General features: G+C 39.8%; 3 protein-coding genes across 4 annotated transcripts; all 3 read right to left on the bottom strand.

The window, feature by feature from the left end:
• Positions 1-690: 690 nt before the first annotated feature.
• timd4 (T cell immunoglobulin and mucin domain containing 4) lies at positions 691-9,564 on the bottom strand. Its single transcript, XM_058414937.1, has 7 exons — positions 9,369-9,564; positions 8,867-9,205; positions 8,710-8,775; positions 6,133-6,206; positions 5,928-6,039; positions 5,808-5,841; positions 691-5,714 (listed from the first exon to the last, which is right to left on the bottom strand). Exons 1-7 carry the CDS (start codon positions 9,499-9,501, stop codon positions 5,633-5,635), a joined length of 840 nt encoding a protein of 279 aa, XP_058270920.1. The 5' UTR covers positions 9,502-9,564; the 3' UTR covers positions 691-5,632.
• Positions 9,565-11,326: 1,762 nt separating this feature from the next.
• On the bottom strand, positions 11,327-16,719 carry havcr1 (hepatitis A virus cellular receptor 1). Of its 2 annotated transcripts, none has more exons than XM_058414805.1 (7): positions 16,568-16,719; positions 15,745-16,086; positions 13,476-13,541; positions 13,278-13,336; positions 13,098-13,206; positions 12,982-13,018; positions 11,327-12,657 (listed from the first exon to the last, which is right to left on the bottom strand). In XM_058414805.1, the coding sequence occupies exons 1-7, from the start codon at positions 16,653-16,655 to the stop codon at positions 12,525-12,527; spliced, it is 834 nt and encodes a 277-aa protein (XP_058270788.1). In that variant the 5' UTR covers positions 16,656-16,719; the 3' UTR covers positions 11,327-12,524. The 2 variants fall into 2 exon arrangements, with proteins under 2 accessions (XP_058270788.1, XP_058270789.1); XM_058414806.1 differs by having other exon boundaries at positions 11,333-12,657; positions 13,098-13,191.
• Positions 16,720-18,080: 1,361 nt separating this feature from the next.
• Positions 18,081-24,016, bottom strand: havcr2 (hepatitis A virus cellular receptor 2). Its single transcript, XM_058414981.1, has 6 exons — positions 23,874-24,016; positions 23,429-23,767; positions 23,207-23,266; positions 22,346-22,398; positions 22,177-22,261; positions 18,081-18,676 (listed from the first exon to the last, which is right to left on the bottom strand). The coding sequence occupies exons 1-6, from the start codon at positions 23,917-23,919 to the stop codon at positions 18,579-18,581; spliced, it is 681 nt and encodes a 226-aa protein (XP_058270964.1). The 5' UTR covers positions 23,920-24,016; the 3' UTR covers positions 18,081-18,578.
• Between the last annotated feature and the right edge of the window lie 1,007 nt (positions 24,017-25,023).

Genomic DNA, 25,023 nt, shown 5'->3' with positions numbered 1-25,023 from the left:
CTGTATTCAACATTTGGTTAATGTTTTTATATTTTATCCCTTGATTTCTCTAACTACAATCTTCCGTTGCTCCTGTATAGTGATCCTCTTAGACTGAGAATACAGAAATGTTGGTTTTCAGGAAAGTTGTCTGGTCATTATAAACCGTACAGCAGCCAAAAAAAGTTCACCGAGTGTGTTCAAATTTGTGACCCAGCCCAATTGTAAACACTGCTTGAGGTTTGTGTTACACTTTAACACAGCTTGCTGTGGTTTTCCTGGTAGCGTCTATCTCGTGCTGCATGGCTAGACGAAATGTAGCACAGCACAATACACACACATACATGGTTCATCAACATCTCACCATATGCTACACTTTAATTACTGATTATTGGAACTTGAAAACCTTGTGTTTTGTAGGAAGTTTATACACATTTTACACTGATCAGGTATAACATTGTGAGAGGTGAAGTGAATAAGACTGATGATCTCTTCATCATGGCACCTGTTAGTGGGTGGGATATATTAGGCAGCAAGTCAACATTTTGTCCTCAAAGTTGATGTTAGAAGCAGGAAAAATGGATTCGAGCTTTGAGTTTGAACAAAAAGGGCCAAATTGTGATGGCTAGACCACTGGATCAGAGCATCTCCAAAACTGCAGCTCTTGTGGGGTGTTCCCGGTCTGCAGTGGTCAGTATCTATCAAAAGTGGTCCAAGGACATCTAGTCTAAACCAGATGCTCCAAAAATGAATAAAGAAGTGAACAGATGACAAAAAGGTTGCTCCTACTATTTATTTAATTTTTATTTATGTCTGTTAAAACTCATTATCTGCTCTTTCTGAACTGAATGTAACATATACAGCACAATAATTTAGTTTTTAACAGCAGACTTTAAAGGTACGCTTCAAACTAATCAGTAGTGCTGGTCTCTTTTTCTATTTCATCGTTTACCCAGTAGAGGGCGCTGTAGGACAAGTCCACTAACACCAACAAAGTCCTTTTTAATGCATTTCTAATACAGAACATATAGTATTATAGACCAGTGTTGCCCAAAACTGGCTCTGCTCTGATTTCTCTGATCCCAGCATACCTGAAATAAAGCAGTAAGTAATTATACTGCAGTGTGTCTAAATCTCCACACATCCTGTTTTCTACTGAAAGCTACACTTTCCTTTATTTTTGTATGAAACCATTAATTTTAGGCTAATGTGCTGCACAATGCTGTATAATTAAAAATATATTATACAGAAGAAATTTAAGTAATTAGCACTCCATAGGGGCTTGAGATCAACCGTTTGCAGTTATATTTTAATAATATACACAAATATACATCAGAGCAGTTCTGAGGACGCAACAAGACTAAAGACCTCTGAAATGGATCGATCACGCATGCGCATGTGTTACTGACTCATGGCGTTTATTCATTCATTCATTCATTCATTCATTCATTCATTTTCCACATCAGTGTGACTTTAATGTAGGCCTACATTTTCCAATCGCAAACTTACTAGGGCAGAATATAATGTGACTTATCCTGTATCTTGTGTAGGGTCCTGTATCTTGGTCTTTTCCTGGCTTAATCTTTGATTAAATACATACATAAATCTTAAAGGACGATCGATAGATAGATAGATAGATAGATAGATAGATAGATAGATAGATAGATAGATAGATAGTATTTCTATAGATATATATAGTATTTCTATCATATATAGATCTGTATTTCTGTCTGTTAAAACACATTATCTGTTCTGTATGACCTAAATGTAACAATTACAGCACAATAATTTAGTTTTTAACAGCAGACACACACCGATCAGGCATAACATTATGACCACCTGCCTAATATTGTGTTGGTCCCCCTTTTGCTGCCCGTCCTGCACTGTGTATTCTGACCCCTTTCTATCAGAACCAGCATTAACTTCTTCAGCAGTTTGAGCAACAGTAGCTCGTCTGTTGGATCGGATCACACGGGCCAGCCTTCTCTCCCCACGTGCATCAATGAGCCTCGGCCGCCCATGACCCTGTCACCGGTTCACCACTGTTCCTTCCTTGGACCACTTTTGATAGATACTGACCACTGCAGACCGGGAACACCCCACAAGAGCTGCAGTTTTGGAGATGCTCTGATCCAGTGGTCTAGCCATCACAATTTGGCCCTTCATCAAACTCACTCAAATCCTTACACTTGTCCATTTTTCCTGCTTCTAACATCAACTTTGAGGACAAAATGTTGACTTGCTGCCTAATATATCCCACCCACTAACAGGTGCCATGATGAGGAGATCATCAGTCTTATTCACTTCACCTTTACTACTTGTGTCTTTTTCTATTTCAACGTTTACTCAGTAGAGGGCGCTCTAACATCTGGCTCTGCTCTGATTTCTGTAGTAATTGTACTACAGTAGAGAGAGAGAGAGAGAGACCTGTAGATACACTATATTGCCAAAAGTATTCGCTCACCTGCCTTGACTTGCATATGAACTTAAGTGACATCCCATTCCTAATCCATAGGGTTCAATATGACGTCGGTCCACCCTTTGCAGCTATAACAGCTTCAACTCTTCTGGGAAGGCTGTCCACAAGGTTTAGGAGTGTGTTTATGGGAATTTTTGACCATTCTTCCAGAAGCGCATTTGTGAGGTCACACACTGATGTTGGACGAGAAGGCCTGGCTCTCAGTCTCCGCTCTAATTCATCCCAAAGGTGTTCTATCAGGTTGAGGTCAGGACTCTGTGCAGGCCAGTCAAGTTCATCCACACCAGACTCTGTCATCCATGTCTTTATGGACCATGCTTTGGTCACTGGTGCACAGTCATGTTGGAAGAGGAAGGGGCCAGCTCCAAACTGTTCCCACAAAGTTGGGAGCATGGAATTGTCCAAAATGTCTTGGTATGCTGAAGCATTCAGAGTTCCTTTCACTGGAACTAAGGGGCCAAGCCCAGCTCCTGAAAAACAACCCCACACCATAATCCCCCTCCACCAAACTTTACACTTGGCACAATGCAGTCAGACAAGTACCGTTCTCCTGGCAACCGCCAAACCCAGACTCGTCCATCAGATTGCCAGATGGAGAAGCGCGATTCGTCACTCCAGAGAACGCGTCTCCACTGCTCTAGAGTCCAGTGGCGGCGTGCTTTACACCACTGCATCCGACGCTTTGCATTGCACTTGGTGATGTATGGCTTGGATGCAGCTGCTCGGCCATGGAAACCCATTCCATGAAGCTCTCTGCGCACTGTTCTTGAGCTAATCTGAAGGCCACATGAAGTTTGGAGGTCTGTAGCGATTGACTCTGCAGAAAGTTGGCGACCTCTTCGCACTATGCGCCTCAGCATCCGCTGACCCCGCTCCGTCAGTTTACGTGGCCTACCACTTCGTGGCTGAGTTGCTGTCGTTCCCAAACACTTCCACGTTCTTATAATACAGCTGACAGTTGACTGTGGAATATTTAGGAGCGAGGAAATTTCACGACTGGATTTGTTGCACAGGTGGCATCCTATCACAGTTCCACGCTGGAATTCACTGAGCTCCTGAGAGCGACCCATTCTTTCACAAATGTTTGTAAAAACAGTCTGCATGCCTAGGTGCTTGATTTTATACACCTGTGGCCATGGAAGTGATTGGAACACCTGATTCTGATTATTGGGATGGGTGAGTGAATACTTTTGGCAATATAGTGTATGTATTTATGTATATCAAATTTAATCTACAGAATCACATGTAATATAATATGTGGTTGTTTAGTGGTTAAGGTGTTGGACTACTGATAGGAAGGTTGTAGGTTTGAATCCTAGGACTACCAATCTGCCCCAACCCGCTGGGCCCCTGAGCAAGAGATAAATTATAAGTCACTCTGGATACGGGCATCTGCCAAATGCCAGAAATGTATATGTAACATAATATTAACATTATTACACAGATTAGATATTTATATAAATAAGTAGATCTATTGCAGAGGGGCCAGAATCTACAGTGTAGTCATTTAGAGGCAATTTGCTGATATAAGAGCCATCTAAAATGATGCTTGTCAGCTTCGTCATAGCGGTCGTCAGAACACAAGTGAAAGTGTTTGAGTTTTGGAGAAGTATAGTTTATGACCATTGGCCAGCAGAAACCGCTACAGCAGGACTGAGCTCCCTTTTGGGGAGGAAAAATGAAAAAGCTGCTAAATATGAAATAATGATATTGTTTTCATTTAGTTTTATCTCTTTGTCTGCTAGGATTTCAACGCTAGCATCATTTTTGATTTAGCTCCTACAGGAGAAAAACAAGGACTATGATCTAAGCTGCTTTAAAAAAATGAATTTATGTTGGAAATTGAAACACAATGACCTGAAATAACAGCCATCTGAAGTCAACTTCACGCTGATGCTCTACTGTCACACATTCACTGACTTATAAAGTATCACAAATGGACAGACTAAACTTCAGCAAAAATGTTTCATACATAAGAATGAAACAGCCAGACAAATACTGAATGCAAACACATTATATACAGTACGTGTAGAGTGTTATGTAAGTCCTACAGTGCCATAGTGATGACGCTATGCAGTGAGCAAGAAGGCAAGCCATCACAGGACATTAAACATCAGTAAGAAGGAAGCATTGTGTTGAGGAAATAAAAAATATACAATTATGTATAATGTAAGTTACTTGTTTTTTTGTTAATGATAGAGTCAATTTTCATCTTTGATTTTTTGTCCAAACAAATGCAGCCCAATGTAGCACAACTCCTAATGTTTATTCTGTTTGGGGAAGAAGGCTTTACACTTTTTGTTGTTTAAAAGCCAAGCGATTTCATCCATGAGTCAGAGCACAGACACATCATTTTACTCCTTTTCAGAAATAAATACATGAAATAATGTATGTAAAACGACCTTCCAAGAGAAAAAGAGGAATTAAAATTAGTAAATGTGTCTTGAAATAGGGCTAATAATCTTACATTTCTCGTAACTTACTCATAATGAATCCTGATATTTATTTATTATACTTAAATGTTCTTATACAATTATCAGGCATAACATTACAACCACTGCCAGGTGACGTGAATAAGACTGATGATCTCCTCATCAAGGCACCTGTTAGTGGGTGGGATATATTAGGCAGCAAGTCAACATTTTGTCCTCAAAGTTGATGTTAAAAGCAGGAAAAATGGACAAGAGTAAGGTTTGGGAGAGTTTGACGAAGGGCCAAATTGTGATGGCTAGACCACTGGATCAGAGCATCTCCAAAACTGCAGCTCTTGTGGGGTGTTCCCGGTCTGCAGTGGTCAGTATCTATCAAAAGTGGTCCAAGGAAGGAACAGTGGTGAACCGGCGACAGGGTCATGGGCGGCCGAGGCTCATTGATGGACGTAGGGAGCGATTAGAAGGCTGGCCCGTGTGATCCGATCCAACAGACGAGCTACTGTTGCTCAAATTGCTGAAGAAGTTAATGCTGGGCTGTTTTGGCAGCTAAAGGGGGACCAACACAATATTAACCAGGTGGTCATAAGGTTATGCCTGGTCAGTGTATTTCAAATGTGTCCACTTGATAAGATTTCATTCTTTTCAGACATGTACAGTTAAACATACTTTACATATATAAACAGACAAACATACAACATCTTTGTGTGTGTGTGTGTGTGTGTGTGTGTATGCCCTGGAAAAATTATTCCAGGATATAAATATTCTCCTCCACTGGTCTTCTGGTCCGTATTTCGTAAACGATGTGCCTCGGCTCTTTTGACAGACTAAAACATGAAACGGAAAAATGTGTTAATGGATAAAATTACACACTCGACTCTTTGTTAGAAATGAGCTATAATCATTTATTGGCAACTCACCATCCACTATCAATGACCTTTGTATGAAACCCACCTGAATGCAAAACAATATCACGATGATTAGTGAGCAGAATAAGTGAAAGGTACATGATATAAGGCAGAATAAGTGATGGTACGTACGTTTGAAGGCCAGCAGGGCCAAGGCCCCCACCAAAAGCAAGAGCAGACTGAGAGACAGAGACAGCACGGGGATGTTGATCTGCAGCGTTATGCTTGTTATCGCTTCATCAGACTACAGCACACAAAAGAGAACGCATTACAACTTAAAATTCATCAGGAAGTCAGTGAAGCGATAGATGATGTGACCCAGATGTGTCATACTCACCAGGGTGAGGTTTTGTCCAGAAATGTCAAAAGCTGATGACTCTGCATTGCTGGTCTGATCTGAGTGATTAGACACTAAGAAGGGGGAAAAAAAGATGGGGTATAGATGCATATGCTCAGAAGACCACTTTCTCGAAATGAAGCCCACTGAGTTTCACACCTCAGACTGTGTGGTTTCTGTTGAGCAGTCGGTGACATTTCAGTTTTTTCTGATGATGCAGATAGAAAATATTACAAGACTTTGTTTGTTTAGTAGTTTAAAACAAAGACTGAGTAATACAAGGAGTCGGTCGTTTATTAAGGTGTATCCTCATGTTTCTTTACAGTTTTTTATCAAACACTGTTTACAGTTTTTTAACAAAAAAACGTTTTAGAAACGTGTAGCGTTGAGGAGGCGTCATTAAGTCAATTGGATTAGTTAAAAAAAAGGAAAGCAAAGTTTGTAGATTAAAAAAAAGGAAAAAAGTTAGCTAGCTAAACTCCTTTGAATTGCTAATAAAGAGTTCCTTCTTAATAAGTCTTTAACATTAACTGATATTTGACCAGGTTTTCCTGTAATGAAGCTACTTCAGGACCGGTGTTTTCCTCTGTCTGACAGCTAAATCTAACTCAAGTGAGAGGATTCATGGTTAGCTAGCTCCTATTTATTGTTAGCACCCTTCTGTTCTTGTTAGCTCACAACTGCTAGTGTTAGCTACCTCCTACTGTATTGCTGTATTTTATTTTACAGTGAAGTGTAAACTCTTAAACCGAGTATGGAAGTAAAAAGGACATGAACGATTCGCTAAAGAAGAAAAAAAACCTTTTCTGCCTCAGATCACGAGGCGATTTTAGGTACTGATGATAAATTAGTGGCATTTTCATTTTCTCAAGGCAACTGAGCAACATGCCAAAAACCCTAATCCAGGGTTTGTCCATCACCTTTGATATAGCTGAATAAGCTATTTTTGTTCGCACTTTCTGTCTTATAATGTCAATATCGAACTGTCATATTTTGCAATAAATCATTTTAAATTCACGTTAACTTTTGAGTCGAGTTAATTGATCAAACACAACGGGTTTGCTGACTGGACTTATCCATTATTATTGTCAGATTCCGTTCATTCGCATTGGTTCTGTTATTTATCAGCAAATTCTTACTTGCAAACCCCCGGCACATACCCTGATGACCTCAGCAAGACTGAAAAAGACTCTTTTCCTCAATAAAAATTGAACACCTTCGATACTGAAGGTGATATTCATTTTGAAAGCAGAGACCTGACATTCTTTTGGACTTGATTAAATATTAGTGTTTTTATGGCGTTCATATGCATGTGCGATGGGAAATATTAAAGAGTACTTTACTCTGAAACGTCTGGTTCCTCTCAAGATTTCTTCCTCATACCATCTAAGGGAGTTTTTCCTCGCCACAGTCGCCTCAGTCGCCTCAGGCTTGCTCACTAGGGATGATGTTGTCTAACATCTAGCATGTTTTTTTGTTTCTTATGTTCTGTGAAGCTGCTTTGGGAATATGTTCAAGGTTAAAAATGCTATACAAACAAAATGGATTGAATTGAATCTGAAACACCAGCTGCACTAATAAGAAATGTTTACAGCTCACTCGTCCTGCAGCAGGAGAGATTTTTACTTTAGCAGCATCCATCTATCCATTTTCTATACCCGCTTTATTCCTAATTAGGGTCACAGGGGGTCTGCTGGAGCCTATCCCAGCACACATTGGGCCTGGACCCTGGACAGGTCATCAGTCCATCACACACCACATATAGACAGACAACCACACACACACACACTCACTCCTATAGGCAATTTAGAATTACCAATCAACCTAATGTACATGTTTTTGGACTGTGGGAGGAAACTGGAGTACCCGGAGTAAACCCACACAGGCACGGCAAACTCCACACAGAAAGGCCCTGTCTATTTGAACCCTTGCTGTGAGGCAACAGTGCTAACCACTAAGCCATCATGCTGACTTTGGCAGCATCATAGCTTTATTCCTAACACTTTTGAATGGACCGGCCATGTGTTTTCTTTATCAGTTAACCAAACTACTTCTTTTTGTGTTTATAGATTTAAGTTTATATAACGTATATTCCATGTACGGTCTTGGTACTATGTGTGAAATCGACTGATGAACGGCTTTATTAAACTGCGTGTTGCGTGTCCATGCGCGGAGGAACAGGTTAATTGAATAAATTTGATTTGATCAGTTTTGTACAGATTCTGTGAAACGAGCTACCCAGAAGTGGGTCATGTTGGAGACCCCTGTCTTAAGCCTAGCTAGCATGATGTAAAGCTGATATAATGCTGTGTACACAGCAGCAAACAGATTACAGTGATGCACTTGTTTAATGTTACAAACACACGTATATATTTATGGAGCAATGTAGTGAGTGGAGAGAAAAGATATTTCTTTGGATTGTAGTTAGTAAATGTTAACAGTGAAAGTAAAATTTGGACATAGACATACAAAACGTACTTCTATTCCCACATCTGCTGTGAACATGTCTTTTCTAAGGAACAATCTGCTGGTTTATTTGTCTAGTATGAAAAGTTTTAGACCCGATATGTTACTCACCCGTCTGAGTTTGCAGCGGTTGCGTAGTATGAAGTGTAGTAGTTGTCGGTGCTGTTGTCACCGCAGCTTTAAGAAAAAATTTTTTGGGTTTCGTAATTCTCATCGTTTGAGAATATAAAATGGATGAAAAGCTTTAAACCTCATTCAGTTTATTTACCTTTCATAACCTTTAAAGTGTAGGTCACCTTCTTGTCATTGAAAAGGCCATCTATATTTATCCTGCAGCAGTAAGGCCCGCCGTCTGACCGTCGTATCCGCTGGATCCCCAGGTCCATTTGCCCGGAGAGAACATCTCCGATGAGTCTGTACCTGTCAGAGACCTTAGAGATGACCCCACTTTCGTCTGTCTGAACAATGATGTCATTGCACCAGAAGGTTCCACAGTCTCGACCCCAGCAGACGTGGCTCATGCCATTCTGCTTCACAGAGTACTGACAGGACAGAATCACGGTGCTGCCCTCGGTTACCTTGAATGGTGTCTCTGATGATCTGGCAACTGTTGGATACAAAGATATAGCATGATGCAGATACTAGTAACATCTGAATGCTTCATGGAACATTAATACAGGATTTAGCAGACACACTGTTAGAACGAAGAAGACATTTACATGGACAAATCAATGCTTTACTTCTTAAAAATTATCATTGGTTTTATTTACCCGAGACGTTGAGAACCAGAAGCCAGAGCAGCAAAGTCAAACCACGATAACTGGCAGCCATTCGGACTAGATTATGAGTTGTGGTTTTGCATTTTAGCAAACCCGGCTTTGTGCTGGAGGCAGCCTGGGGCATGACAATGAAAGTCTGTGAAAAGGCAGCTGTGTTCTCGAGACCTCAGTCTGTGACATCTCCAAGCAAGGCAGAGCTACTGAGTCCCTTACGAGCTCTTAACTTGTTGATGAGGAGGGAAGAGAGAATAAGGCCTTTGTGAAAGAGGCCATTTTCCAGAAAAAAAAGAAATAAAATGTATGCATGTATGTACAGCGGGTAAAAAACAAAAACACGTCACCATTTTTCTCAGTAAATATATTTCTAAAGGTGCTATCGACGTGAGATTTTGACCAGTAACAACCCATGCAATCCATACATGCAAAGAAATCAAATCATAGATGTCCATATGTATAATAATGTGAAAGGACACGGGGAACACATGAAGAAAGGGAGGTGCAAAAAGGCATGGATAGCCAAGACACCAGCTGAAATCAATCAGTAATTAGAAAGCTGCTGGTCAGTGCAAATTAATATCAGCTGGTTCAGTCCCAAATGAAGGTATCTCATCACCGAGGTGTCACACAAGAAACATCTCATGACGGGTAAAAGCAAAGTGCTCTCATGACCTTCCCAACCTTACTGTTGCAAAACATTCTGATGGCATTGGTCACAGAAGGATTTCAAAACTTCAAAATATATGTATGTATGCATTTATTTATTTATTTATTTATTTTCCTAGCATTTGTCCCATGCAATGGCGGTGTCTGCTGTTTGTAGCGGATCATTTGATCCACATGATTTGCCACAGGTTTTATGCCTAATGTACTTCCTGTCGTAACCCTCCCATTTTTATCTGGGCTTGGCACCGGCACTGAGAGTTAACTCTTCGGTGGCTGGGTTTGCACCCTGCCTGGGGATCGAACCTGGGCCACGGCAAAATCCTGCCACTGGACCACCAGGAGGCTGCATGTATTTATTTATTTATTTATCCTTGACAGATTCTGTCAGCTAGACATCGTGGAAAAACTGGTCTTATTTCCTATGTGAAATCAAAATCTGGGGGTATATCTCAATTTTTTCCTGCCTTTTAAATGACCTTTCTGTTGCTATGGAGTTTAACAGGAATAAAGGCAAGTACATCATGACTCTGTATGTATTTACAAAGAAATGGCGATCATGTAGAGCATATAGCTACATCTTGCTGGAAAGTGTTAATGATGTTTAAAAAACTATTGAGGCTCCCTGTAGTGCGTTATTGTATACCAGTGGACAATATTTCCTCAATCACTCAGTATATTATTATCATTATTATTAGAGTTCATCATAAATCCAGTGTACATGCAAAGCTGTGGATTCTAATGTGGTCTAATGTGGTCAGCTGTTGTAGCTCATCCACCTCAAGGTCTGCCATGTTGTGAATTCTGAGATGCTTTTCTCTTCACCACGGTTGTAAAGAATAGTTCTTTATGTTACAGTAGCCTTCCTGTCTGCTGAAGGTGTTCTTCCCTTCTTATTTACAGCACACCATCATGTAAAGCACTATGATGAACAGAATGGTGGTCCATTCTCAGTACAGCAGTGAGACTGACATTGTAGTTTGTGTGTGTGTGTGTGTAGTCTGGCAGCTATATTAAATGTGTACACTGTATTAAATGCATCCACCTTGTTGGTTCCCCTCTTTATGATTATATTGGGATGTGGTTAAGGTGTTGGCCTACTGGTCAGAAGGTTGTGAGTTTGAGTCCCAGGTCAACTGCAAGACCCTCCGTTTTTTAACAAATGTGATAATTCATTTTGTGGTGTTCAACCTCAAAGTCAGTTTCTAACAACACCAAAGCTACTGAACAGATATTTATTGCTCAGATGACCATTCTCAACTCTAGCAGTTTAGTTATGCTAAAGTCACAACAACGCTGTACTGCCTGATACACAGTGTCACTATTGTGCTGAGATTGATCCATCGTCCAATATCAGGCTAGTGGTCGTCCTGTGGTTTCTTACCACTAATGAATGTGGGGGTTGACCCCGTCCGTGCACATAGCATAACAGATGGGCTAGAGTTAAGAGTGAAGACCTACTGAGTGCCTTATATAATCGGTTTAAATTGGTGTGTTGTGCTGTAAAAGTGCAGTATGATATACATTAGAAGATACAACACCATTTTGGGTACAGTTATTTAACAATAAAGTGTATTTTAATCTGTAAGGACACAATTATTGCTTCTCAGAAGAGAAAACGTTGCTGTGCCTGTGTGTGTGGGCAGGAACTGTGAGCAGGCACGAGGAGTAAACTAAACTTAAAAGTGCTGGAGATGTGACTAATTCTAATCCTGTCTAACTTTGACTCATCTTGCCTGAGGCACCTTCTAATTCTCCTTTGTCATTATTTTTGTCTTGTTCAGATTTCACTTTCAAGAAAGGATTTATTTTTCTTCAAATAGATATGACCATACTGCTGGAGACCATGTGAGCTCATCATTTAATCACAGCAAGTTGTAGCAGCACATCAGTACTAACCTTATAGACACTACAGATCAAACTTTACACTTCAGATCAACGTTTACATACGCCGATCAGGCATAACATTATGACCAACTACCTAATATGTGTTGGTCCCCCTTTTGCTGCCCGTCCTGCACTGTGTATTCTGACCCCTTTCTATCAGAACCAGCATTAACTTCTTCAGCAATTTGAGCAACAGTAGCTCGTCTGTTGGATCGGATCACACGGGCCAGCCTTCTCTCCCCACGTGCATCGATGAGCCTCGGCCGCCCATGACCCTGTCACCGGTTCACCACTGTTCCTTCCTTGCGTCACTTTTGATAGATACTGACCACTGCAGACCGGGAACACCCCACAAGAGCTGCAGTTTTGGAGATGCTCTGATCCAGTGGTCTAGCCATCACAATTTGCCCCTTTTGGTCAAACTCGCCTGACTGGTGTATATAATGTAACATTTACAACTTAAACATTTACAAATGACACTTACACTACAGTCTAAACATTTGAATATCTCTAGGATAAAGAAATTGATTTAACTGGAAAAGACGATCAGAAAACAAAGTCCAAAGATGCTAGATTATACTGTACACTAAGTTCCTTAATTTATGTTGACCATTGTTCATATTCATTCTCATTGTCTATTTGGTAGACGTTTTCCACAACCATTGACCTGCTGTGCAGACCGAAGCTGACGTCTGAGTTGTTGTAGATGGCTGAGGGGTTTGAGTTCTGGTCTCTGGTGGGAGAGAATTAGAACCACATGTAAGAAATATTTTACATTCTGACTCTGTTATAAATGGTTTTACTTCACTGAAGCCATAAGGAACAAATGGGGAAGTAAATTAGCTAAAAAAAACAAAAACACATTAGATTTCAGGGGTGATGTTGGTCTTCGATTTCTACGACAGGGACGGTTTGTGATTAAATAAACTCTTCCATTACAGTTCAAGGGTTGTCGAAAAATAATCTTAAATGTAAAAGTGGATTGCAAAACATTCCTATTTTTCACAGAATAACCTTTTCACATGACTCAAATGAATGCAAATTTCCTTTCACTTACATTTCTAAAGATTCGCTGGTTCTTCTTTTTTTCTTCCCTGAAGGAGAGAACAGTCATTCAGCATGGACTTTAGATCAACATCGAAAGAACAACACTGGTGAGGTGAGCGTACTCACGTATCAGACAAACGGCAGCGACAGAGGCCAGGAGAATCAGCAGGATTGATACAACAGTCACAGGAACCGTATCAGAATCTGTTGATTCTGTCTCCTTCATAACAAGATCCTTGAGAATTAGTGAGAAAAAACATTGATATTCATGATGCAGTATTTCTGTCTGAAGTCATGAATACTTACAATTTTATTAGTCTCTGGAGACGAGGTGTTGGAGTACTGCCCTGTGCTAGCGGCTGTCACTGGAGTTCACCAAGGGAAAACCATTAAAGGAGAAAAGTTGCATTTTATATTATTGTATTCTACAAACTTAATATATAAGAGTATGTAAATAATTAAAAGCAGAAGCGTCCCAGTGAATGGCCGGACTTTATACTGTACCGTTTGTCGGTTCTGTTACCATCTCTGGGGTACTTGGTGATAAGGAATTCACTTCAGACGTGGGTCCTGTTTTTGAAAACAGTATTAATTATACATGATCATTTCTACACTAGCAACTTCCACAAATACAGCCAAATAAAAATAAAAAGCATCTGCAAATGAAGAATGTATCAGTTCCTTTTCTAGACTATTTTCCATTGATGAGCTGTCAGACCACTTGTTCACGTACACATTTCACACCACAACTTCCGTAGAACTCGCAATCTTGCTGCGTATCACTGCATGGGAATGAGTCAAAAACATATTTATCGGAAGATTCTGAAGAAAATAAATGACTGAATGATGGAAAACGATCAAAAACAAATCCTGTTCATGCCGTCGGCCTGTTTGTGACTCGTGATGCTAGAGACTGACAAAGACAAACTGCATGCACACCGGTCAGACATAACATTATGACCAGTGCCAGGTGAAGTGAATAAGACTGATGATCTCCTCATCATGGCACCTGTTAGTGGGTGGGATATATTAGGCAGCAAGTCAACATTTTGTCCTCAAAGTTGATGTTATAAGCAGGAAAAATGGACAAGCGTAAGGATTTGAGTGAGTTTGACCAAAAGGGCCAAATTTTGATGGCTAGACCACTGGATCAGAGCATCTCCAAAACTGCAGCTCTTGTGGGGTGTTCCCGGTCTGCAGTGGTCAGTATCTATCAAAAGTGGTCCAAGGAAGGAACAGTGGTGAACCGGAGACAGGGTCATGGGCGGCCGAGGCTCTTCGATGCACGTGGGGAGAGAAGGCTGGCCCGTGTGATCCGATCCAACAGACGAGCTACTGTTGCTCAAACTGCTGAAGAAGTTAATGCTGGTTCTGATAGAAAGGGGTCAGAATACACAGAGCAGGACGGGCAGCAAAAGGGGGACCAACACAATATTAGGCAGGTGGTCATAATGTTATGCCTGATCTGTGTACATTGCAACTGTAATATAGTTCACATTTTTTTTTATTTTTATAGTAGTAGGCTATTAACTTCCTTCACCTCACTGGCACAATTCCAATGCTAGACTATTAACTGTACTGTTGTGAAATTACACTGACTTACTGAGTGACCACTAAACCACACTGACAGCCATTCAAGTGTTTTTTTTTTCAACAAGGAAGACGGTATGAGGTGAAGAAAATAAAAAGTTATCAAGTGAACACTTGAGTGCAACACTGTAAAGACAGCGATCCCTTTGTGACTGTGGTTTATTTTGTGGTCCACTTCATGTATATGAAAATAAAATGGTGCTTCAAGGCTAAAGAACATGACGCTCGAGGCCTCGGTCTACTTCCACATTTTTTTTTAGACTGAGACCAACAATCACTTGGATTTGGGTGTAACTCATTTCCCTGATGATCTCAGTAGGTCTCTCTCCTGCTTGTGCCTTTGTTTCATTTTTAGTGTTTTTGTTGAGTTGTGACTAACCGGTTCCTTTTATAATCCTCACTCCAAGTGTCGAGGGGAGCTGTTGTGTCCTTCTTGGACCACACGATGTTTTAAATATTTCAGCTATAGTAAAGTAAATATGGTTGTCAAAAGGTTCTAGAAAAATGATTATTTTGAGAAATGAGCTGGGAATCTCACAGTCCATCAACAAATGTAAATGAAACCATAAAGAGGACTTACTACCTCCAGCTTGGTTTGCTTTCTGGGGGTCCAGATGTAACATATGGTCCAGATTAAGAAGGAAAAGCAGTGAATCAGCTCAAATTGGCTGAGACAAGCCGTGTGTGAAAAGACTTATACGATAATATTTCAACCTGAAACGTAGCGTTTTGTGTTATTTATCAGTCTGGCATTACAGATTTCTGAGAATCTCAGTCTTAGACTAATTTTGATCTACCCTGATTTGGTGTTGTTGTGCACCAGATGAAGGCCTCAGTGCTTATTTTTCAGCTGTGGTGTTCAACTTTTTGAGCTGTTTCTACAACATGGAAATATTTTTTTTGTCAATTTAAAGTTCAGCTCCAGTAGAGTTTCTGCAGAAGATTAAATCTGTATTGAGAATGACGATAAGAGGTGGTGTCCTTAATTATTGCAGTGAAGAAGCACAGAACTGTCTCGTAATTGTTTTCTGGTTCGTTTACATGAGGAAGTTGTATTCTCGCCACTCCAGAAGCACATGATGTCAATGTTGCTGAACAAATAGAACACTGTCAAAAAAAAACTTCCTCTTCTAATATAAATCGTGATGTGATGTGAATTGTGCTTGCTGTGGTGGATATCTACCTTTCATAATGACCAGATCGACTGTGATTTTTACATCGTTGAACAATCCAGGTACGTGCACACGGCAGCCGTATCTTCCGGAGTCTTCCAGCGTAGTGTTGTGGATTGTCAAAGATGCATTTCCTTCCTGTAGTTTTCCATCCAGCTGATATCTCTGTGACGTTTGCCTCACCGCTTTATCTCCATCAGAGGCAATGATTTCATTACCACACCCGATGCTTGGAATATCTCCCCTCATCCAACATATCTCACATTTCCCATGATACTTGAAGTCATACTTGCAGGGCAGAGTGACGTTCTGACCACTGAAGCCTGTAATAGTAATACCCCTGCATGGACAGACTGAACATAGAGGAACGTTAAGTTGTGTAGAAGTGGTTCTTAAACCAGGAACCTTCAGGAGTCCATGATTTGTAAATGTTCTTACAGTGATTCATCAAAATTGTATTTATTGTTTAATCCTGTTTTACTGTAAATGGTTTAATCCATTTTTTTCCAATTAATGTGTTTAAGCCTAAAAAAAATCAGGTCAGTCTAAAAATAATGTCAATTTATCAAAATTAATTATACCCTGTCTGTAAAAAAAAAAGGTTGAAAATCTCTGTTTCAAGCAATTAATGATTTAATGAGTTTTAAGCAATTAAACATCTGCACTATATCAGAGAAATATTGACTTGCTTCTTATAGTCTTTTACAGTTCACTGGATACAGAGAGTATATTTGTTATATATGTATATAAGAATGTAAAGTATGAACTTGAACCAAGCTAGAATGTTATTAAGCTGTATGAATACTTTAATAACTTTCTGGTCATTGTGCTTACCTCCGAGACAGAGAAGAAGCCAGATTGAGAAGATCCGAGAACATACCCCAGTCATGATGAATGTTTTGCTCTGAATGACACACTCCATTACTTCTCTTCTTTTCCTTTTGAAGGTTTCACATGTCAATGAAGCTGCATGTGACTTCCTGCATGGTGTCATAACAAAACATATCCCCTTTAAAGCTGTCAATTTTTATTAGATCTATTAGACACTGCATCGAGGTTACTGCTGAATTAGGACGGCATAAAATGACTCTTCCTTTTTATTAACAATTATAAATATATCCTATGTTTTACAAAATATAAGAATCATAATCCTTCTCTTTATAATTGTGATGTGTGGTGCAACACTAGGGGCCAGTATTGGGCTAATTTTGATAATGCCATGACCCAACCCACGTGTTTTTTTGATCGATCCTGGTTAAAACCACAATAAATCCAAAGCCTTTTCAGAGAACACTGGGCGTGAATCATCAGTGCACCCTGGATGGGCTACCGGTCCATTGCAGGACAACATTCAGCCACACACACACACACACTCATTCACATACTGACTCAAACATAGAGTCAGTTCAGACTAACAAATCCAACAACATTTTGAGGAGGCGGGAAGAAACCAGAGCAGCTAGAGGAAACCCACATGAATATCCACACAGACAGTAATTTGACAGCCATCATTTATTTTATTGCTCATTGATTGATTTAGAAATGATTTATAATTTTTATATATAGTGGAGCTGCACGGTCACTTTATTTGTCATGTCCTTAAGAAAGTAAATCTCTGGCTTGTTCCTCTGGGGTAAACCGTCAAGACTTCATGTTCAGAGTAGGCTCTTTGGATAGGGTCATGACTTTCTAAACAGATTCTACTCTCTGAAAGGCAAAACCTCTGTTCTACTATTCATAGAAAATTTAAGGATTCTCTGGGGAACCTGTTAAATTCTCCCTGTAGAACATCTATTTAGAATATACCTAGAACATTCCTCATATAGTGGATTCCAAGGAGAAGAAGTTTGATGAAGGGCCAAATTATGATGGCTGGACAATTGGATCAGAGCATCGACACAAAACTGCAGCTCTTGTGGGGTGTTCCTGGTCTGCAGTGGTCAGTATCTATCAAAAGTGGTCCAAGGAAGGAACAGTGGTGAACCGGTGACAGGGTCATGGACGGCCGAGGCTCATTGATGCATGTGAGAAGCGAAGGCTGGCCCGTGTGATCCGATCCAACAGACGAGCTACTGTTGCTCAAACTGTTAAAGAAGTTAATGCTGGTTCTGATAGAAAGGGGTCAGAATACACAGTGCAGGACGGGTCAGGGCAGCAAAAGGAGGACCAACACAATATTAGGCAGGTGGTCATAATGTTATGCTTGATCAGTGTATATAAAGAAGTGAAAGCTTTTTGTTGCCATTTTATATCATACATTTAGTACATTTATTATTATTTTCTTTCACATGTTTGTTACTAATGCGTAGATGAAATAAGAAAAATCTATTTGAGACCCATGTGGTTGTATTTTTATTTGTTTATTTATTCTTTCTTTTCTAGCACATGAAATGGAAGCAGGTAGGAATCGAAATACATGAACCTTGAGGGTACAATTTTAAGAGCACATGGGAGAGAAGTGAAAGAGCATTAAGCCACTGATAAGATAAAGCTGTTTGCTGAAACTTTGTGAAAGACTGTACCTCACCATCCAACTGACAGAAATGGGTAAAAATAATAATAATAATAATAATAATAATAATAATAATAATAATAAAATACATAATGCATATCACAGACAGAGGTTGTTCTACACATCACAAGTTACAGCAAAACAAAAATTGGAAACAGATTACATATAAAGTATTGATTGAGGGTTAAATGTGATTTAATCTGGTGACAGTCCCTCACATTAGAATGAAAGAAGATCTAGATGGTTAGATGTTCAGTTGGAAATATTCCATGTTTGTCGTAATGGTGTAATATTTCACTGAAACACATCATATCTAATGAGTACCCACATGTGCTACAGGCATGTGCAGGGGGGCGATGCTGCTGCTGTGGTGGCGTCTGGGGTATTTTCCATTTCACTGCCGTCTTCACGTTTTCTGGAGCGTCGCAGCTCTAAGGGCAGAGAGACTTTAGTGCATAGCAAGCAAAGTGCCTCATGAGTCATCTTTTTCACTTCCACTCTTCCAGAGAGACAGTGTCTGAGAGCTAAATTAAACCACCATGCAGCAGAAGGAAATGTGGAAATTTCCACATAGTTTAACCTCAAGAACCTGACAAACATAACCCCTGATTTTGCAGATGACAAATTAAGCAATGCTCCTTCTTAGCTTTTAATTAGATTTAGAAATCAAGTACTAGAGAGTTAATCAGAAAATGCTGCAGTTCTGAATGTTGCTTTTTAAAATGAATCATCTTGAGCCTGATATCTGTCTTATATTTGTCATTCATAGAGATCAGGCATAACATTGTGAGCAGTGAGAGGTGAAGTGAATAAGACTGATGATCTCCTCATCATGGCACCTGTTAGTGGGTGTGCATTTCACACCTAGGCCTAGGCCTTCACTGGTGTCCTTCCTGAATTAATCCACCTCTATACCATCATGATGATGCCACGGCAATAGATACTAATCAACCGTGAAATAGCAGTGTAAAAAAGAAATTAGGCTACAGTATTTCACAAGGAATAGTCAATTTTATTACAGTCCACCTTGAAAATGCATTTGTAAGGATGTCCGTGACCAAATCGATTTCTTCTCCTCTGTCAGCCATTGTGAGTTAAAATACATATATTATTTAGTTCGTGTGGTTCGCTGCCTCTGACTACTCCAATTATCCAATCAAAGGACGGGAAATTGCTGATGTAATCGTATGCCTGCTAGATGGCCCCAGTGACACCAACTCGAAATCTGATTGGATAATGTAACAATTTCATTGCCACTTATTTTAAGCTACTGGTGCTTGCACTATTGATTCTGAAGGCCTTAAGGCAGATTTCTTTCACCCTGGCAACACATGATGTCAGCCACTGGCTGAAATATGATTGGATAAATACTCTTATCATAAGTATACACTATCATAAATATACACTACTGGAAGCAGCGCAACCAAGAGAAAAGCTGTGAAATGTAGAGAATAGACTATTGGGAGTAATTTAATATACATTCATGGAAAAATATATTAAATATATTAAAATGCAGGTCAGTGATTAAGATCACTGCTGTTTAGGCCAGCAGAGAAGGTCTTGCTGGCCCTGATGGCCCACCACTGTTAGGCAGCAAGTGAACATTTTGTCCTCAAAGTTGATGTTAGAAGCAGGAAAAATGGACAAGCGTAAGGATTTGAGCGAGTTTGATGAAGGGCCAAATTGTGATGGCTAGACCACTGGATCAGAGCATCTCCAAAACTGCAGCTCTTGTGGGGTGTTCCCGGTCTGCAGTGGTCAGTATCTATCAAAAGTGGTCCAAGGAAGGAACAGTGGTGAACCGGTGACAGGGTCATGGGCTTATTGATGCACGTGGGGAGAGAAGGCTGGCCCGTGTGATCCGATCCAACAGACGAGCTACTGTTGCTCAAATTGCTGAAGAAGTTAATGCTGGTTCTGATAGAAAGGTGTCAGAATACACAGGGCAGGACGGGTCAGGGCTGTTTTGGCAGCAAAAGGCAGACCAACACAATATTTGTCAGGTGGTCATAATCTTATGCCTGACATATTTAGTTATATTTGAATATATTTTATGTAATCTGCACTGAACTTTTATAACACATCCATAAGCACTGCATAAACATTTTAAAGCAATACTGAAGCATTTATATATGTCAAGACCTATAAGATGACATTAAAAACCATATTTAATTCAGCATTAATTCAGTACATCAGAATTTTTGTGGATAAATTGTTTAAATATACCAAACTGATGGGTTTTTTTTTAAACAGTCTGAAAGATTCTAGAAATTGATGTAATGACTATTAGACACCTCTGATTGGTCAGTTGTTACAATTAGAAGTTAATTAGGAAGTCTGTGGACCTCCACAAAACGGTTCCTACCTAGGATTCAACCCTGTAGAATGTACCATGATTGTCTATACCAACAACTGGATGTAAATCTAATATACAGACCCCACAGACACTGCATTGTTCAGGAAGAATGTACACATGAGCTCCTAGGGATGAAAAAAACATTAATCTGAAAGTTTCAAGACAACAACCAAAGAAATGGTCGAAGAAGATGGAAGGAAGAAGCCCCTACTGCACGACCGGCATAAATAAGACTCATCTTGACAAAGACCTAGCTTTTTGGAGGTGTGTTCTCCAGTTACATAGAGCAAAGTTTACCCATGTTATCATGTTGTGAGGCTGTTTTGCTGGGAAAAAGATCTGAGGGCAAGAAGCTTTTATTATTGCCACACATACATTACAGCAGATTCTTTTCTTCGCATATCCCAGCTGAGGAAGTTGGATACAGTGCCCCCTGGAGCACAGAGGGTTAAAGACCTTGCTCAGTTGCACATCAGTGGAGGTTGGTGTTGCTGGGGCTTGAACCCTGATCAACAACCCAGAGCCTTAACCACTTGAGCCACTATTGCCCCTAAGAAGGTAGATACCCTAATTAATGCAGGGAACAGGGTTGAAACTTTTAAGCCAACTGTATTATTTGTATATGATGATCAAATTCATCATGTATTTAGAGACTTGTCCAGCTGCCACCTGTCTATTTGGGAGGTGTATTAATTATATCTACCTTTTAATATAGGACCATGAAATTGAATGCATGAATCTGGTGCTGGAGGTCAATTTTCAAAACTCTCATGAAACCTTTTTTTTTTTTTTTTACTTCATAATCTTATAATATGTGAAGGAATTCTAAAACATAAACTTGACATCAAATATCAAACTCAGTTGGTCAACTCAGAAATGGAGGCTGCTCTCTTTTCTCTCTGTCGTGAAAAGGTCATCTGATTAGTAGTAAAAAAACACTTTTCAATAATTATCCAGCATTGATTCATTTAAAGATTTATGCAGCGCTTATGTATGTTACACACCAATCAAGCGTAACATTATGAACACTGCCAGGTGAAGTGAATTAGACTGATGATCTCCTGATCATGGTATATTAGGCAGCAAATGAACAAAGTTGATGTTAGAAGCAGGAAAAATGGACAAGCGTAAGGATTTGAGCGAGTTTGACCAAAAGGGCCAAATTGTGATGGCTAGACCACTGGATCAGAGCATCTCCAAAACTGCAGCTCTTGTGGGGTGTTCCCGGTCTGCAGTGGTCAGTATCTATCAAAAGTGATCCAAGGAAGGGTCACTGGTGAACCGTCGACAGATTCATGGGCGGCCAAGGCTCATTGATGCACGTGGCCCGTGTGATCCGATCCAACAGACGAGTTACTGTTGCTCAAATTGCTCAAGAAGTTAATGCTGGTTCTGATAGACAGGTGTCAGAATACACAGTGCAGGACGGGTCAGGGCAGACAAAGGGGGACCAACACAATATTAGGCAGGCAGTCATAATATTATGCCTGGTCAGTGTAAAGGCACTATGTACCCTTAATAATACACTTAATGTAAACTTAATATACAAATTCTTTCACATGCATGTAAACTTACTCCATAGAAGTGCAAAGATTAAACCAGGGATGAATATAATGGCTCCTGCTCTCAGTACAGTCAGGATAAATGTTTCCACTCGATCCTAAATGAACAAGAGAAAAAAACCCAGTTGAAAAAGTCCTGGTTCATTAAGACTAGTACTGAACTGAAAGATATTGACACGAACCTCAGAGGGTGCCTTCCGTACAGCTGAACTGTATCCCGAGTTGACAGTGACTTCTGAAATGAGTTGATAGAGTTTGTTTTTTATCTCATTCGCTCAGCTTGGCTCATAAATACTGTACACTGGGATTACCACAGCTGCACCAGGATATTAATGACGTGGCATCAGACTAGCATTCTCTCTCAAGTGAAGACAATTAACCTGAAATTATTTCACATTTTTTTGCCATGTGGTCTAAAATCAAAATAGCTTTAAGTCTGTGGAATCATGTATATACAGTATAACAGTATATCTGTGTCGAAGGCTCGGGGAAAGACATGGAAAGTAAACATAATGTCAGTAGCCAGCAGAATCCCTGGAAAACGTTTAGATTTCAGAAGAAATGATGATGTCGATGTTCTCTACATGGAATACATTACTGTATGTTTCCAGAAGTAAGCTTTTAATGCAAGGTCATGTGTCTTAAATTGGGATAAAAGCGAGCTATGTTTATGTAAATAATTTTCATTATCTAGGAAAGATATAGAGTAGATGGAAAATAAGCTCAAATCTAAGCGCTGATGTTTTTAATTAAATCTGAAATTTAATAATTGACAAAAAATGTTGCCTGGAATGCCTGGTCTTAGTATTATTTACATTTGGCAGATGAAACTTTATTCAGTGACGTACAAAATTCTCTATCCATGAATGCATCGATGCTGGTCGGCTTGGTCACAGACTGGTCACAAGGATACCATGAGTCTAAAACTCTGATAGGAGGTAATATATAGCACCAGAGAATTTTTTCAACAAACAAGGCAAAGTTAAACAGGAAAGATGTCATGTCTGTTGTTGTGAAATGCTGACAGTGTTGTTCTCACTGACCTTGTGTTTGCTTCTCTGCAGAAGTCGGGAACAATTTTGTAATGTTGATTGTGTTGAATCCTTTGAAAAAGGAAGGAATAAACACGAGAAGAATTTAGACAAACCCGAAAGAGACCGTTAGAACGGCTACTTATTCTGTGTGGTCATGGAGCAAAGAAATGAAATACAGGCTTTAAATCTTGTCATTGTTGTCATTCAAAATATTATTATATGTGTGCTCACCATTTGTAATGATTAGGTAAAAACTGTAGCTAAGGTCATTGAAGAGTCCTGGTATCTCGATACGACATACATAAAATCCAGTATCTGCTTTTTGTGCCTTCTTGATGGTAAGTGAAACATCTCCATGCTGGAGTTTAACAGGTATACTGTATCTGTTTGACTCTCTGTAGTTCACCGTCAGTCCATCAGTGGCGATGAGTGTTTGTTCACAGCTGAACCAGGATTGATCTCTTCCCCAGCAGACATTTAATAAGCCGTAATGACTGACATCATATTCACAGGGTAAAGTAACCGTATCTCCGACTAATCCGACCACCGTGAGCATAGATGCTTCACACACTGGAGAGAAAGCACAGAGATTTCAGCTCTCAGTTCCTACAAAGACTTCATGTGAAATTTAGACTTTAAGTAGATGTTCGATGAATTACATATAAAAAGTACTTACATACAACCAAGATGCCTAATGTAATTAAAACCACAGAAGTCAGCATTTTCTGCAGCAGGACAGTCTCTTAAAGCACTTGCTCGAAGACAAATGGGCTGCAATCTGGAAATATTCTGACTACTTCTCTTTTCCATGACTGTGGTTCACCAATAGGAAAGATTTTTAAAATAGACTTAAACATGCCATTTGAGTCGCACTGGTTATTCATCCCACCTGCTGGTTTGACTAATAGTAGCATAAATCAATGTTATTTACTTGGTATTCTCGTTAATGGGTAATGCAGAACTTTGGAAAAGGGCATATCCACACATCAGTGCTGTAAACTGAACATTTATTTATTATTTTATTTATTCAGCTACACTGTATTGCCAAAGGTTTTGGGACACCAGTGAAAGGAACTCTTAATGCTTCAGCATACCAAGACATTTTTGACAATTTCATGCTCCCAACTTTGTGGGAACAGTTTGGGGATGGCTAGAATTTCTTGTCCAACATCAGTGCCTGACCTCACAGATGCGCTTCTAGAGGAATGGTCAGAAATTCCCATAAACACACTCCTAAACCTTGTGGAAAGCCTTCCCAGAAGAGTTGAAGCTGTTATAGCTGCAATGGGCGGGACAACTCCATATTACATTCATGTGCATGTAAAGGCAGACGTCCTAGTTTTGACCTGGCTCGCAGTGTCTGCTCTAATTCATCCCAAAGGTGTTCTATGAGGTTGAGGTCAGGACTCTGTGCAGGCCAGTCAAGTTCCTCCACACCAAACTCACTCATCCATGTCTTTATGGACCTTGCTTTGGTCACTGGTGTGCAGTCATGTTGGAACAGGAAGGGGTCACCCCCAAACTGTTCCCACAAAGAGCATGAAATTGTCCAAAATGTCTTGGTATGAAGCTGAAGCATTAAGAGTTCCTTTCACTGGAATTAAGGGGCCGAGCCCAACCCCTGAAAAACAATTTAATGATTTGGAGGAGTGTCCCAAAACTTTTGGCAATATATGTATTATATGTATTAACCAGTGGGTAGCATTTTTTAACATTTTTCAATATTTATTTCCTTAAAGTACTCCATACCCCATTTATGTTCTATTTAATTTACATTTACATTTACAGCACCCTTATCCAGAAGCGCTTTGACGTCTCTGTCAATG

Source organism: Hemibagrus wyckioides, linkage group LG18 (assembly GCF_019097595.1).
Source record: "Hemibagrus wyckioides isolate EC202008001 linkage group LG18, SWU_Hwy_1.0, whole genome shotgun sequence".
In the NCBI taxonomy this organism is placed as follows: domain Eukaryota; kingdom Metazoa; phylum Chordata; class Actinopteri; order Siluriformes; family Bagridae; genus Hemibagrus; species Hemibagrus wyckioides.
Note: the sequence above shows the minus strand (reverse complement) of the source record. Positions and strands in the feature narration are given on the sequence as shown.